General features: G+C 39.9%; 1 protein-coding gene across 6 annotated transcripts in view; it reads left to right on the top strand.

Annotated features, from left to right (window-relative positions):
* Nucleotides 1-17,222, top strand: part of adat1 (adenosine deaminase tRNA specific 1) — a 63,672-nt gene that overhangs the window by 27,204 nt on the left and 19,246 nt on the right. For 4 of the 6 annotated variants that reach the window (XM_078544513.1, XM_078544512.1, XM_078544514.1 and 1 more), the window contains 4 exons: nt 2,639-2,766; nt 6,631-7,342; nt 11,603-11,748; nt 15,048-15,147. In XM_078544513.1, coding sequence (XP_078400639.1) covers nt 2,639-2,766; nt 6,631-7,342; nt 11,603-11,748; nt 15,048-15,147 — 1,086 coding nt within the window. The remainder of the gene's footprint in view (nt 1-2,638; nt 2,767-6,630; nt 7,343-11,602; nt 11,749-15,047; nt 15,148-17,222) is intronic. The other 2 variants (XR_013576953.1, XM_078544515.1) reach the window with 1 other exon arrangement.

The following is a 17,222-nucleotide window of genomic DNA, read 5'->3' as shown; positions in this document are numbered from 1 at the left end:
TACAGTCCATTTTTATGTTTCTTGCTAGTTTACTTTCATATTCTATTTCTCTTCCTTTATTGGTTTCTTGGTCCGTTTTTGTTGAATTGTAAAAAAGTCCCAATCCTCAGGCTTAGTACTTTTTTTGGCAACTCTATAAGCCCCTTTCTTTGATTTAATATAACCCTTAATTTCTCTTGTTAGCTATAGTTTGGATCACCTTTCCTGCTGGGCTTTTTTGCCCCAAAGGAATGTAAATTTGTTGTAAACCATGTATTAATTCTTTAAATGCCATTGCCTGTTTACCTTTTAATGTAGTTATACAATTTACCACAGCCAATTTTCCCCTCATATCTTTGTAGTTTCCTTTGTTTGGATTTAAGTCCCTAGTTTTGGATTGAACTTCAAATTTCAAACTTAATGTAAAATTCAATCATATTATGGTAATTGTTCCCTAGAGGCACTTTTACAGCAAGATTATTAATTAGCCCTTTCATGTTGTACAATACTAGATCTTAAATGGCCTGTTCTCTAACTGGTTCCTCAACATACTGCTCAAGAAAAACATTTTGTACACATTCAGGTATTCGTCCTCCACAGCATTAATACGAATTAGGTTTACCCAGTCTATATGTAGATTGAAGACCCCCATGATTACTGTTGCCTCTAATTTCCCGATTTATACCGTGCCCTACGTTGCCATTACTGTTTGGTAGCTTTTAAATAACTCCTACCAATGTTTGCTGCCCCTTGCTGTTTCTTAACTCCACCCAAACTGATGGACTGCCATTTAGAAGATTCTATCATTGGGAACTGAGCAGAATGGAAGTTGAACCCATAAGACTATAAGACGTACGAGCAGAAGTAGGCCATTCGGCCTATATAGTCTGCTCTGCCATTCAATGAGTTCATGGCTGATCTGATAATCCTCAACTCCATGGCCATTGCATTCTGATATTGAGTATACATCTTGATTTTCCGATCTAAGTTCCTCTCTAATGTACTGATCTTATCCTTTGTTAACAGTGCTACCTCACCTTCTTTTCCTTTTTGCCTATCCTTCCTAAATGTTGAATTACCCTTGAACATTCAGTTCTCAGCCTTGGGCACTCTGCAGCCATAGTGGCAATTAGGTCACACCTCTTTACTGTTTCTGCTGTCAATTTATACTCTTAAGTTTGTATGCTCTGTCTGTTCCTGCCACACTCAGGTTACCAATTCCCTTATTGCTACCTTGATCCCTTGTCTTGCTCTCTCTTTCTAATTTATCACATCTTCCCTCACTTGATTCCCCTCAACTGCCTTAGTTATGTGACTCACCAGAACACTGGTTCCAGCATAGTTCAGGTGAAGATGGACGCAATGGTACAGCTCCCATTTTCCTCAGCACTGGTGCCAGTGCCCCATGAATTGAAGCCTATTTCTATCACACCAATCTTTGAGTCATGCATTTACCCTACTCTAATTTGCTCATGCTCAGGTAATACAAACATATGAATTAGGAGCAGGAGTAGGCCACTCAGCCTGGACCCCCTCACTCTCACTGCAAGTTCTTCTCTAGCCCAGAGCAGTTGTCCTAAACCCTGGCACCGGGCAGGCAACACAACTTTCTGGAGTCTCGCTTTTGGCTGCAAAGAACAATCTATCCCCCTGACTATACTGTCCCCTACTACTGCTACATTCCTACTTACAACACCCCCCACCGCTTGAATTGCTTCCTGTACCAAGGTGCCATGGTAAGTTCTCTCATCCACCCTGCAACCTATGCATTCGTCCATACAGGCTGCAAGAACCTCGAACCTCTTGGACAATTGCAAGGGCTGAAGGTCCTCCACATCTACGTTCTTGATCCCCATATCTGCCTCACTCACACCCTCCTGTCCCTGACCATGGATAAAATCAGATGACCCTATCCTAAGGGGTGTGACCACCTCCTGAAACAAAGCATCCAGGTAACTTTCCCCCTTCCTGATGTGTTTCAGTATCTGTAGCTCAGTCTCCAGCTCAATGACTCTGAGCAGAAGTTCCTCCAGCAGTAGACACTGCAGATGTGTTTGCCTTGGATCACACAGATGTCCACGAGCTCCCACATTCTTCACTTGCCACACATTACCTGCCCTACCATCTTTATAGTGATTAATTATTTTACTGATTAAATTTAAATTAATGTCTCTAGTCCTGCATGTGCTTATTTTCTTATTTCAACGAATGTTTTACTTACCCTGATTAAAATACCCTAGTTAAGATAAATAGAAAATACTTACCAATCAATCTAATAAGTTTTTCTACTATTAGTGAACTTTACTACTACAATTCAAATATCAAAACACAGTTGGTCCACTCTGGAGCCACGGATTGGATAGCTCTTTTAGGTGCTGCTGTCAGCCTCTGGGTCCTCCTCCCTCCCTCTCTTTTAGGTGCTGCTGCCTGTTTTCGGGTCCTCCTCCTCCTCTTGCTCTTTTAAGTGCTGCTGTCTGCCTCCTTGTCCTCCTTTCTCCCGCTCTCTGAGTATAAGCTAATAGAACACTGCATTCACCTACTATTTGAAAACATTGGTATTAGGCACACACCTTTTGACAGATATTAAACATGTATAAGAATAAGAAAAAGTGAAATTGCCATGTTATTATACATTTTTATTTCTTTCTCTGTGTTGCAGGTATTTATATTATCAACTTAAAGAGGCATTTAAAGAGAAAAATAGCATCTTGGTTGCAGGCAGACACAAAGGAAAATGGAGTCTGAAGCCAGGCATCTCCTTTGTATTTTTTATGAGTCACACTCCATGTGAGTAAATCTAAATAATATTACACTTTTTTTATTATTTATTCTAATTTTGGGAACATCTTAAAGCAGTCTCAGGAAAAAGTGTGGATATTTGAAACAAATCTGCTTTTCTACATAAATATGTAGCTCACTTAACTGTGATCTAGTTGCAGATTGATCCCACTTTGTGATTCACAGCCATCCAAACACCTGCTTGGTGTTGCCACGAGATCAAGTTTGCTATTGAGTATGTAGTTTTGCAGGAGTTGAGGTAGAAAACTCAGAGTTAATCCATTCAATTTCACCCCACAAAAGCTGTTACCTGCTAACAGATCATTGGGACATTGTTGATGTTCTCTAAAGCTAAATGCCTTGGTTCAAGCAAAATGTTTGTGGATGTCAGCAAAAGATTTAGGATGAGGCTTATGGAGGCAGTCTGATAGGTCTGGGATTCAGATCCTTGAATCTCAACCAGAAGATCATGAGTTTGGGTCCCAATCTTGCAGTTGGGTGATTTTTGCTAATTCTTCATAAGACAGTTAGTTCGGGGTGTCTCTCACAATAAAATGCTCAACTATCAGACATTGCACAAAAAATTGCACTTGTTTTTTAGTCTATATCTGATGTAGGTTAGGGCATGTCACCTTATGGTTCTCCACTTTACCCCTGTTAGTCTTGAAGGGAGCCAGATAGGTGGTCTTGTGTGATGGTGTGTAGTCTAACAAGGAGTATAGAATTAGCTGAAACACAGTTTCATGACTGTACTATAATGAAGCAATTATTGTATCATTGATACCATTGCCCTCCTTCAAAATTTGTTCTGCAGTAATTCTTCAGATTGGTTTCTTAGACCTGAACCAATGGATTATTTAAATTAAATTAAATTAAGGGGCAGGTGTCTATCCTTGTCCTATAATATAATTTCACATAATTGATAAAAGTTTCACGCCAACTACATTGTCCACATTTTTTCAGACAGTTCAATAAGTCCTTTGATCGTTGTTATCATATATGAACATCCACAGCTCCCTGGGATAGAGAATTCCAAAGATACACAACCCTTTGAAAGAATTCTTCTCATTCCAGTCCTAAATGCATGACCCTTTATTCTGAGAGTATAACCCCATGTTCCAGATTCCCCAGCCAGGGGAAGCAACCTACTGTTTCTGCCCTGTCAAGACCCTTCAGAATTTTAGATGTTTCAATTATATCATCTCTCACCAATCTGTCTAATGCCTCTGCTTCCTTGTCGCCACTTACTTTCCCACCTAACCTTGTATTGTCAGTGAACTTGGATGTGTTATACTCAAATCCCTTATCCCTGTGTGTATTGTAAATAGCTGAGGCCCAAGGTTTGAGCCTTGCGGGACCCTTGCTAGTTACAACAGGCCAACCCAAAATGTTTATTCTTACTCTTTGTTTTCTGACCATTAAAGCTTGTGAGGGAAAGGCCAGAAAATTACAGAGTGGTCAGTCTGACTTTGGTGGTGGGCAAATTATTGGAAACAATTCTGAGAGACAGGATAAACTGTCACTTAGGCATGGATTGATCAGGGATAGTCAGCATGGTTTTGTTATTAACCTAATAGAATTTTTTGATGAAGTAACAAGGAGGATTGATGAGGATAGTGCAGTGGATGTTGTCTACATGGATTTCAGTAAGGCATTTGACAAGGTCCCGCATGGCAAACTGGTCAGGCAAGTGAGATCTTGTAGGGTACAGGGGAAGGTGGCAGGTTGGATCCAAAATTGTCTCAGTGACAGGAAACAAAGGGTAATGGTCGATGGATATTTTTGCGAATGGAAAGCGGTTTCCAGTTGTGTTCCACAGGGCTCAGTATTAGGGCCCCTGCTGTTTGTTGTGTACATTAATGATTTAAACTTAAATGTGGGAGGCATGATTGGGAAATTTGCAGATGACACAAAAATTGGCTATGTAGTTGATAGTGAAGAGGATAGCTGTCAACTCCAGAATTATATCAATGGTTTGGCTCAGTGTGCAGGGAAGTGGCAAATGGAATTCAATCCAGATAAGTGTGAAGTAATGTATTTGGAGAGGGCAAACAAAGCAAGGGAACACTCCATAAATGGGAGGTTATTGAGAGGGGTTGAGGAAGTGAGAGACCTTGGAGTGCATGTCCACAGGCCCTAGAATGCTTTCCTTTATTGGGCAAGGTATTGAATACAAAAGCAGGGATATAATGATGGAACTGTATAAAATGCTGGTTAGGCCACAGCTGGAATTTTGTGTACAGTTCTGGTCACCACATTACAGGAAGGACACAATTGCTCTGGAGAGAGTACAGAGGAGATTTTCAAGAATGTTGCTAGGGCTTGAAAGTTGCAGCTATGAGTAGAGATTGGATAGGCTAGGGTTGCTTTCCTTAGAACAAAGGAGGCTAAGGGGTGACCTAATTGAGGTGTACAAAATTATGAGGGCCCTAGATAGGGTAGACAGGAAAGACTGGTTCCCCGAGCTGAGGGGTCAGTTACCAGCGGGCATAGATTTAAGGTGATCGGTAGAAGGATTAGAGGGGACATGAGGGAAAAACATTTTCACCCAGAAGGTGGTGAGCATCTGGAATTCACTGCCTAAGTTGGTGGTTGAGGCTGAAATGCTCGACTCATTTAAAAGGTACCTGGATCTGCATCTGAAGTGATGTAACCTGCAAGGTCATGGACCAGGTTCTGGAAAGTGGGATTAAAATGAGCAGCTAGTGTCTTTTTGGCTGGTGCCGACACAATGGGCTGAATGGCCTCTTTCTGCACTGTAATTTTTCTATGGTTCTAACCAATACTCAATCCATGCTAATATATTTTACCCCATTCCCATCAGTCCTAATTTTGTGTAGTAACTTATTGTGTGGCATCTTATCGACTACTTTTTGAAAACCCATACACACTACATCCACTGGTTCCTCCTTAACCATCCTAATTACATCCTCAAAGAACACAATTTTCTTTTCATAAATCCATTGACTTTGCATAGCCACGTTGTGATTTTTCTCAGTGTTCTGTTACCATTTTCCTAACAATAGCTCCTATCATTTTGCCTACTACTGATGGTAGGCTTTCTCTGTTTCCCCCTTTCTGTAGGATTATGTTTACTACCTTCCAATCCTCGGGAACTGTTCTAGAATCTAAGGAATTCTGGAAGATTAAACCAATGCACCACCATTGCTGCAGCTACCTTTGTTAAAACACAAGGGTGCAGGTTGTCAGGCCTTGGGATTTGTCGCCACTTAGCTCCGTGAATCTCTTCAGTATTATTTCTTTATCTATGCTGGTTTAAGTTCCTCATTCTCACTAGACCCTTGCTCCCCCATTATTTCTGTATTTTTTTTGTCTTCAACCTTGAAGACTAATACAATTTTTAAAAAATGTGTATACCATTTCTTTACCCCCATTATAATTTTACTTAGCTTTGCCTATAATGGGCCCACAGTTGCTTTCACTAATCTCCTCCTATTTACATCCCTATAGAAAAGCTTACAGTCTCTTCTTATCTACCCTATTCTCATATTCTCTTTTCTACTTCCTTTTGAATTTCTTGGTCTTATTTTGAATTCTAAAATCCTCCCAATCTTCAAGCTTTACTATTTTCAACCACATTATAATCCTCTTCCTTTAATCTAATACTATCTTTAACTCCTTTTGTTAATCATTGTTTTATTTTTTCTGTGGGGATTCTGCGCCTTAAAGGAATTCATATTTATTGCACATTATGTCTAGTGATTTAGGTATTTAATTTGCAGTAAGTCTCTCAGATTTGTTTTGAGATTTCTGAGTTCTGAGTATTTATTCCTGTGAGGTTGTGAAGATAATTTTGACAATTAAAAGCTTTCATGTTATTTGAATTGAAACCTTTATCTGTTGCATTTGCAGGTGGTGATGCATCCATTATCCCAAAAGCAGAACATGAGATTAGACCTTGTCCAAAACTGAGAGCAAAAGAGACCGGTGAGCAGAGAGACATCACTGTTCAAGATAATAAAAGCACTGAAGATGCACAATTATTAAATAATGAAGAGCACACACAGAACAAAAAAAGAAAGTGTGATGAAAGTGCCACAGAGGCTCCTGTAAAAAGAGTAAAGTGTGTTGATGAAAGTGGAGACTGTGTGTCTGGAAGTAGCAGTGTTCCTGAAAGAAAATCCAGTCATCCATCTGCAGAAGGAAGTATTGATGTCAGGATCAATAATAATCACATTTGTGCTGCAGAAACAATGCATCTTAGCAGCCATGATACTGTTGTATCTCATAACGCGGTTGCACTGGATGCAGATGAAACCAGGCGGATGAAGGTCAAAGTTTCAGACATATACCGAACTGGAGCTAAATGTGTACCAGGCGGCATTCAGGATCCCCATAAGCCTGGAATTAACTACCACTGCGTGGAATCATTGAGGGTGAAGCCAGGAAGAGGTGACAGGACATTATCAATGTCCTGTAGTGATAAACTTGCTCGTTGGAACATTCTTGGCTGTCAAGGAGCACTTCTCATGCATTTCTTTGAGGAGCCTCTGTATTTCTCTTCTATTGTAGTGGGACAGTGCCCATATAGTGAGGAGGCCATGAAAAGAGCTTTACTGGATAGGTAACATTCATAAGTTACTTCTGTAAAGAACAGATAAAGTATTCTGGCCTGTCAGAAGAAGTGATGGTACAGACTACTCCAAATAATTAGAATTTGTTAATTAAAATGATCTAATAATTCAATTTGTAGCACTTATTGGATAATTCAAATTTTTAAGCTCAAAAATTAACTGAATTGTCAGGAGTAAACTACATTAAACTATTGTACATACAGCATTTAACTCCAAATGTTTCAGTCAAATGTGATGAATTGTATCTCTTTTTGCAGGGCTGGTGTGTTGAATATATCTAACCCTGTTGGCTAAATTCAACCTACTTTTCATTTTACAAGTCTCAGTGGAGTCTGTGACATGCTTGGCTGTCATCCCAACCAAGTAGGATTGCATCATGGCTGAAACAGGAAATACAATCCATCACTAAAAACAGAAAAGTAAAGAATACTATTGAGACTATGTAACTGTGGGTCTGGGAGACTACCTTTTCTCTTGCTGTCTTATTTCAAATCTAGACAAAATAGATGGGATGAAAGTCTCTTTTCTCTAAGTTTGGTAAAGATCCAGAACAGAGCTGTTTTGGCAGACTCAATTCTTTCCCAGTGGGCATATGTCAACAACACATAACTGCCCTCAAATTTGGTGCTTTCAAGTTTAATTTGGCAGCCTGAAAGAAGCCATGTGATTACTGGCAGTGAGAAGTTGTGATTTTTGTAGCCATGCTGTGCTCTTTTGAGTTTTATTTTCAGATCCATAGCTGCAGTAACATAAATGATGGCCTCTTTATATCTGACCAATATCCCACTTTCATTGCACTGCAGCAGCTTTGCTTCCCATTTTGTTGAAAGGTACTGGTTAACTGTGCATTAAAAGAATTTTTCCCCCTTATTGACCACTGCTGGCATACTGCATACATGAGATGCCAAGAAACTCAGGAAAAATTTGGACTGCCTCAAGTGAAGAGCAGTAGTGTGAACCAGGGGTTGCAATGCAGATTTAGAGAGAACCCCAACCCTAACCCCACCACCATGCCCCCAACCCTGCCTAATATGTGGAATGGTAAAGCTGTCAAAAGAATAGGCAGTTTGAGTAGTGAACATTGCAGAAGTGGACAATTGGGATGGTTTTACTTGTGGCTTTTCCCAAATATTAGTGGGTACAAACACTAATCAGGGTAAGGTATTTGGGGATTTCTTACGTCTCCTAAATGAAAGCATAAACTGATTTCCATGCTGAGCAAGAAGAGAATTTCTTTGCTTAATTTCACTCTCCTTTGCTGGCTTCACTTGCCGCTGCCTGGAATTAATGTTTGCAGTGCTTCACAGGAGAGACTTGTAATCAAAACTAACAAGAATAAAAAGGAAGAAATATGTGGGTAAAGTTGTGACTAATTTTACCACTTGTCACTTTCCACTTAAATTAGTTGATATGGATATATAAGCACAGTGGTGACACCGACTTATGGTTTCTGCCCTTAGTTAACACTAAAAGCCATAATTTGGTTTCTGTTACGATCACAGCCGATATTAATTGCCCTGCAAACCAAATCCCGGAGAGAAACTTGGCTTATGGGCCATACTCTCTTTTTTGTATTCTGAAAACGAGAAGACGACGTACTGATCTCAGCAGTAAGAAGTCCAGTAACACTTTTGGGATTTCAAAAATTAAGAAGTAAAAGTTTTAATAACAAGAATAAAAGAAAACTTAAGCACACGGGGTTATAGTTATACAATTAAGGTTAGTCTTACAACACATTCTCCCAAAAGATTCTCTACTTGGTCAGACCCACAAGTAAACACCTTCCAGGCAACACTCCCTTAAAGATATTTAACTATAAAAATTCAGTAATATTACCCAAGGCCAATTGCTGTAGCTTTAATAAAGGCATACCACATGACCTGTAACACACTTCCACTCTGCAGTGGAAATCTAAACTTCAGAATAAAACTGCTTTTTGCAGCCCAAGACTTTTCTGGCTTGACTGGATGGCTGATTCAAACTTGCATCGTCTCCCAGCCCAGAGCTCCAGGTGCTACATCCCACAGCCCCAGTTCAACAACTCAGCCAGTTGTATCTCAGAGCTATTCTAAGCTCTCCACAGTAACTCTAAAATAGCCTTTTCCCCCTTTCATTTCAGGTTCCATTGTTCTCACACCTCTTTGGAACTCAAATTCTTCCAAATATAAAATCTTCCATGTCTCCATTTGAGTCAATAAAATATAATATCCCCACTCCAGTTAACCTATGGAACTCCTGCAAGATACAAACATGTTTCTTGTTCCTTCTGACTTCCCTTTGATATTCAAACAAACTCTCAACTTATCTAAAAATGCAAATGTTAGATCCAACCTATTTACTTGTACCTCAAACCTAACGCCTCTATCCTTTCCATGTTTTAAACCCCCCAAGAAATCTGTCTCCTATTACTCTCTGCTCAGCTTAATTAAATCATATACAGACACACAACACACACACACACAGCCTCCTTCACAGAATAATGCAATATTCCCCAAAAATATTTTTTAAAACATCCATTTCTCACAGTTCTATTATTAAGTTAGATATACAATTATACCATTAGTGGAAGTATTGTTTTTAAGCTTTCTACCATCTGTAATCCATTATACATTACTGAGATGCTGTCATTGAGCTATCTATATCATCTGTTTTGCAGCAGTTGCTATAATCCAACCATTGGCAACAGGAGCACTTGTTTAAAGGGGAAAAAGGGATAGACAGTAAATGCAGATTTGCAACCCATTTAAATGTATAGAGCTGTATTTTTTACAGTGAGATGCACGAAAGCTTCACATTTTTACAGAATCGGGTGCAGTATTGTCAAAGTGCAGGACTTAATTTTTGACTTTTTGTGATAATTTTTCACCTTTATTGGTAAAATAGTGTATTGGTGAAATGTGTTTAAGACCAAAAATTAAAAAGATAGATACATCTCTTCATTTTTCTTCAAACTTGACGAGGAATCAAATTACCCCAAGTTTTGGTATTTGTGAATAATGTAAGCTTTCGTATGTATTGAGGTTTAAAAATTTTTTTAAATCTAGGAATCAGTTACACTCTATACAGTGAAGTAATCTGCTACAAGTTAAAAACGAAAGCCAAATAATTTTCTTCAGAAATTCTCTGTTGAATAATCTCTGCAATATTTTTGAAATTGTTTCTAGGATTAAGAGGATATGGGTTACAATTTAACAGTTACCTGGACATTACAAAATGAATTACTTTCACTTTCAATTATTTTATTCTCAGAGAAAGGCAGGTGACATCTTTGCAGGCTGGTGTTAATGTTGCCTCATAACTGGAATACTGTGGAGTGTGGGACAATGTTCAGAGCTCATTCACTCTTTGAACAACCTTTGACTGCCATGATTGTAGCATAGCTTTGTGGTTCAAGCCTCATTCCAGAGATTTGAACACATAATTACTGAGGGAGTTCGGCAATGTCGCAGTCTTTTGGATGAGCCATTAAACCAAGGCCTCATCTGTCCTCTACAATGGATGTAAAAGACCCCACATACTATTCGAATAATAGAGAGGTCATCTTGGTGATCTGAGCAACATTTATTCCTTCAATAAAATTGTGAAATATTTATCTCAGTGGTGTTTGTGGAACATTGCTGTGTGCAAATTGGCTGCCATTCATTATAACAGGGACGACTTCAAAAAATAATTAATTGACTGTGAAGCACTCGGGAATATCCTGAAGTTATGTATGGAACTGTATAAATGCAAGTTTGTTCTTTGTTCGTGCAGAAGTGGTTGCAAACCATTTAGTATTCAAAAGCTGTAACATGGCCATATTATGTTTCATCAGCCCGCCAATCTAAGGCTTAACTCCGGCTTTACTTACACCTTGAATCTGTGTTGGAAACTGGGAATCTCTGAACTGCTAGACCTGGTTGTTGTTTAGATTTGCAAAATGACCACAACTCCAAATGAAATTTTTTAATTATAGAGCTGAAGTCTTTTATTTTTTCAATGAAGAACAACCTCAAATCTTAACTGTGTATAATCCAGCATAGGTTAAACTATCATTTTGTTGTAACGAAGACTTGTTTATTATTCAATAAAATGTAATAAAAGTAGTTTACAGGAAATGCATGAAAGCTGAGTTTCATGTGCTCCATATGTTGAAATATATGTTGATTGAGGATGTGATCACCTGAACTCTGATAAAGGTAACACAGCAAAGATCCTATTTCTAAAGAAAACATTGAGTTACTGTTTGTTTTCCCCCTGTGTTCCAACAGATGTCGCCACATTACCTCACTCCCAAAAGAATTCAGAGTTCACAATGTAATGCTGCTACAGTCACAATTGGAGTTTGTGCACAGTCGTCCTTCAGTACAAAGCAGCTATGACTCCACCAAAGAGAAAATTGTACCTTGTGCAGCAGGTAGAGTAACTTTTTTTCAAAAATATTTTGTACAAATGTTAAGTCTCAAACCAGGTGTTTGAAAGTCTTTGAAACATGTAACCTTTTAAAGACTGCAGTATTTTTTCAATGACATTGGATGTATATAATTTATATATCCCTCGTATGCAGTCGTCATGTTTCATAGGTTCATTCTTTATATCATGCTATATCAATTGCATTCCACATTATGGCCTGGGTTTTGGAAAAGCGGTGTAAGAACAGCACCAATTGTTCGCCTCACTGACAGCTGCCCACAAGGTTTTTTGGGGCTTCCTCTAATCTAGTGTTTGGTCTAGTACACCGTCCTCTACAAAATATCTTTGGCACAGGATGAGAAACAGCAAAGCAGTTCAACCAATCAGATTATAGAATCCTCACTGAAGTATGCAAAGTCTAAACCAGGAAGTATGAAGCTGGAAATATAAATGATAATTAAATCATGTAGAAAGCAAAATAAATATTAAGGAAGACAGATAGGATTAAAAGAGATAAAAGTCAGAGAAAGCAAAACAAAAACAATAAAACCCCTAACTACTGAAGGAATTAACCTCAAAACTTGCAAAATTAAATTTTCAGAGCCGGAGAGATTGGTACTAATTATCACAGATCATGGCATTAAAAAATCACTTAACCTGAATTCGCACTCACCCCAACGTTTTCTGCCATCTTTTGTGGAAAACTAGTGGGCAAGTACTCCAGATTCACGCCATTGTATGTCTTTTCAATGCTGATTCCATCATCAAGGACTGTTATAACGCTGGGTAGCTTTGACAGCAACTTCCCAATTTCCGTATTTAAATACAACCATGCAGATGCCAATAATTGCAGCCCTATTTGCTTCATTATAATGCTGTTAGCATTACTGTTAGTGTCATGAAGCTATTAATGTATATAATATTGGAAAATATTTTTCTTTCAAAATAGAAATTTAGTCTGTGGGTGTGGCTTAATTGGATTAAAGCCAGCTAGCCTGGGTGATTTGATGTGTACTAGTTTTGATATGTAAGAGAGAGTGTATTTGCATTTTTTGAAATGGGGTGAAAACTGTAACCTGTCTAGCAGATACCAAGCAATCTGTTTATATTACTAATAAAATTGGTACCGTGAAAGTGGTTTTATTGTTAGACGAGGCTGGTGATACAATGATATTTACATTCAATGAATGTAAGCGGTGCTAGGTATAACTTCAGTTTTGTGTGTGTAGGACAGAGGCAATGTGAGATCAAAAGCAGCTATAAGCCTCCAACTGTCTCCACAGGAACCAAAGTGAAAAGGACCTCATTTTGAATTCATAAAGTGAAAATGCTTTGCCTGGTGTTTGGTTAAGCCTGTGGGTTGCTGTGTTTTTTATTCGTTCATGGGATGTGGGCGTCGCTGGCCAGGCCAGCATTTATTGCCCATCCCTAGTTGCCAAAGTTTTAAGAGTCAACCACATTGCCGTGGGTCTGGAGTCACATATAGACCAGACCAGGTAAGGATGGCAGATTTCCTTCCCTAAAGGACATCAGTGAACCAGATGGGTTTTTACAACAATCAGCAATGCTGATTTTTATTGAATTCAATTCATGGGATTTGAACCCAGGCCCCCAGAACATTACCTGGGTCTCTGGAACACTAGTCCAGCGACAATACCACTGTGCCACCACCTCCCCTACATATTGTGTAGGTACACAGTGATGTAAGGGAGGGAGTTCCAGGATTTTGATCCAGTGACAGTGAAGGAACATTGATACATTTCCCAGTCAGGATGGTGAGTGGCTTGGAGGCGAACTAGCAGGTGGTGGTGTCCCATGTATCTGCTGTTCTTGTCCTTCTAGATGGTAGTGACTGTGGGCTTGGCGAATTCCTGTAGTGCTACACACTACTGCCACTGTGCGTTGGTGGTGGAGGGAGTGAATGTTTGTGGACTGGGTGCCAATCAAGTGGGCTGCTTTGTCCTGGATGGTGTCGAGCTTCTTGAGTGTTGTTGGAGCTGCACTCGTCCAGGAACATGGAGGGTATTCCATCACACTCCTGACTTGTCCTTGGGCTTTGGGGAGTCAGGAGGTGAATTGCTCACCGCAGGATTCCTCACCTCTGATCTGCTCTTGTAGCCACAGTATTTATTTGGCTAGTCCAGTTCAGTTTCTGGTCAATGGTAACCCCCCCCCTCCCAGGATTAAGGACGAAGCATTAAGGTTAATTTTTAGAGGTGTAGAATTGAAAAGTTGTGAAATTATGCTAAACTTGCATGTAACCTGGTTAGACCAGATTTGTGTGTAGTGTGTATAGTTCTGGTTGCCGAATTTAAGATAGGATATAGAGGCATTGGAGAGGGTGTGAAGAAGATTTACAAGGATGAGAGCAGACTTGCGATGTTATACCTATCAGGAAAAGGTGAACTGGCCGGGTCTCTCTTCTTTTGAAAAGACAAAGCCGAGGAGCGACGTAATAGAGATTTTTAAAATTATGAGAGGTTTGATGAATTTCCACTGGTGGAGAAAAACAGAATTAGAGGTGATCAATGTAAGATAATCACCAAGAAATCGAGTAGAGGATTCAGAAGAAAACTTTACCCAGTGGAACTCTCTGCCACAAGGAGTAGTTGAGGTGAATAGTATAGATGTATTTAAGGGGAAGCTAGCTAATTATATGAGGGAGAAGGGAATAGAGGGAATACTGATAGAGCTAATTGAGGAAAGATGGGAGGAAGCTTGAGTGAAGATAAATGCCAGTGTGGACTGTTGGGCTGACTGGCCTGACCTGTGCTCAATATTCTATGTAACTCTAAGTAGCTTTTGCTGACTGCATAAAATGTGTTTTGTATAAAACGGTTGCGGATTTATAAATATATGTACAATTAAATTACTAATGGTTCCAAGAGTGGCATTCAACATGACACCAATGAAACCTGCTGGATGGCAGACATAAAATTATAATACAGCACGGGAGGAGGTCACGCAGCCCTTTATGGCGGTGCTGGTACAAGCTTTGTGTCATCTCAGCCCTTCCACCTTGAACATTTGACATGGTAACTAGAGGAGGAAGACAGAGGTTTCTATTCATAAATAATTCCCTTTAATCAAAAAATTGAAGCTTTAATCATAAATTCACATATTTTCCTTTTCAGAATGCAGCATTTTAATCTTGGCCTACAATTGTATTTTTAAGACAAGCATAGTTCAACTCTAGATGATCAGAATAGATAGTAAATTATGTATACAATAAATATAGTTAGTGACTATCATTGCCGTACTGTGATGCTGTTAAGCAGAAATGATTGTTTTAATCTCTTATAGCAATAAGTTGGTGTGCTGTTCCACACCAGCCACTAGATGTCTCTGTAAATGGCTTTAAACAAGGAGCAACAAAAAAGATCCTTGGAACCCCCCAAGCCAGGTACAGAATTATGCATTTTTAATTAGCTTAAATAATGTCCTTTGTTTATAACTGATTATTTTCTGGTACACTGGCATATTGTACATGTATAACTGGTATATTTTTGTATGTATAATTATATTTTATAGGACAATAAACTATTGATGTTTATAGTTTGCACCAAATTAAAGCATTTCAAATTAGTTTCATATTATATAAGGTATTCTAGATTGCTTGGTGTATACAACAGTCTGCAGAATAGATAGGCTGGTAAACTGGGCAAATTGATGTCAGGTGAAATTTAGTGCAGAAAAATGTGTTAGAATCATATCTTAAGACTGAAGTTTTTTTTACAATATGGAAGGATTTGGCATGATCTGGACATGTGAATGTTAACCTTGGATTTTTTAAAAAAAAATGCCATAAGTTCACCTTGGAGCTGTCAACAAGCGGCCTTTTCCAAGAAATCACCTGACCTATATGGTATTTGTTTGCTTAATTAATGAAAAGCTGGGAGACAAAAGGCAATCGCATGGGTGAGAGGAAAAAAACTTGGAAGTTGTGAACTTGCTTGATTTGAAGGCAGTCTTGTTGGAGAACAAGCTGAGAAAGGAAGGCTATCTTGACTGGCTCCCTCTCTACCTTGCGTAAAATTGTATGTGGTTATCAACCTGTAGCCAGAGAACATAGGGCAGAATTTTCTGCCTACTGGGCGGGCCCGACCCAATCTGCGGCGGGTGGGGAGCCGATCCCCGCCGGAGAAGCGGGCACCGCCATTTTAAGTGGACAGGCCAATTAAGGCCTGCCCAGCCTGACGCCCAGCAGGAAGCGCTATGTGCTTCCTGTGCAGGGGGGGGGGGGGGGGGGGATTCCCCAAATGCGAGAGTGCGCTCTTTTGCGCATGCGCATGAAAGAGCGCACATCTCCCTGGGGCTAAGTGCTGCCTCAGGGAGATCGCTGAAAGTTGTACAAACATTAAAAATAGAAAAATAAAGAAATCTTTAACATGTTCCCCTCATGTGACAATGTCACACGAGATGGGACATGTTAATAAATTTCACTAAAACTTTATTAAAGATTTTTAAACCCTACATGCAACCTCATCCCACCGGTGGATGAGGTTTCATGTTTTTTCAGAAGCCCGCCGGGGCTCCTGGCCTGCCCACCAGCCTTAAGGTTGGACGGGCAGGTCCTTTAATTGTTTTAATTATCCTGTCAATGGCCTCAATTGGCCATTGACAGGTCGGCGGGCGCACAGCTGATTTCGCTGTGCCCCCGCCTTCCTGAAGATTTAAATGGGGTGCGATGACGTCGGGGATTCCCCCCAACGTCATCCCGTGTCATTTTGCGCATTGGCGAGCACATTGGCCGCCCCCTGCTTGCCGACGGCAAAATTCAGCCCATAGAAGCTGGGAGCAGGAGTAGACTATTCGGCCCTTCGAGCCTGCTCCACCATTCAGTATGATCGTGGCAGATTCTCTGTCTCAGCACCATATTCCAGCTTTCTCTCCGTACCCTTTGATACCCCTAATATCCAAAAAATTACCAATTTCTTTCTTGAATATACTCAGTGACCCGGCCTCCACAGCCTTCTGTGGTAGAGAATTCCACAGGGTGACCACCTTCTGAATGAAGAAATTTTTCCTCATCTCAGTCCGAAATGGCCTGTCCTATATCCTGAGACTATGGCCCCTGGTTCAAGATTCCCCAACGAGGGGAAACATCCTCCCTGCATCTAGTCAGTCTAGCCCTGTTAGAATTTTATACGTTTCACTCAGATCCCCCCTTATTCTTCTTAACTCTAGTGAATACAGGCCCAGTCAAACCAATCTCTCCTCATACGACAGTCCTGCCATCCCTAGTATCAGCCTAGTGAGCCTCCGCTGCACTCCCTCTATGGCAAGTATATCTTTTCTTAGGTAAGGAGACCAAAACTGCACGCAATATTCCAGGTGTGGTCTCACCAAGGCCTTGTATAACTGCAGTAAGACATTCCTCTTTCAATGAAGGCCAACATATATTTGCCTTCCTAATTGCTTGCTGCACCTGCCTGTTTACTTTCATTGACTGGTGTATAAGGACCTCAGGATCCCTTT

This window comes from Cetorhinus maximus, chromosome 6, assembly GCF_964194155.1.
Source record: "Cetorhinus maximus chromosome 6, sCetMax3.hap1.1, whole genome shotgun sequence".
NCBI lineage: Eukaryota > Metazoa > Chordata > Chondrichthyes > Lamniformes > Cetorhinidae > Cetorhinus > Cetorhinus maximus.
Note: the sequence above shows the minus strand (reverse complement) of the source record. Positions and strands in the feature narration are given on the sequence as shown.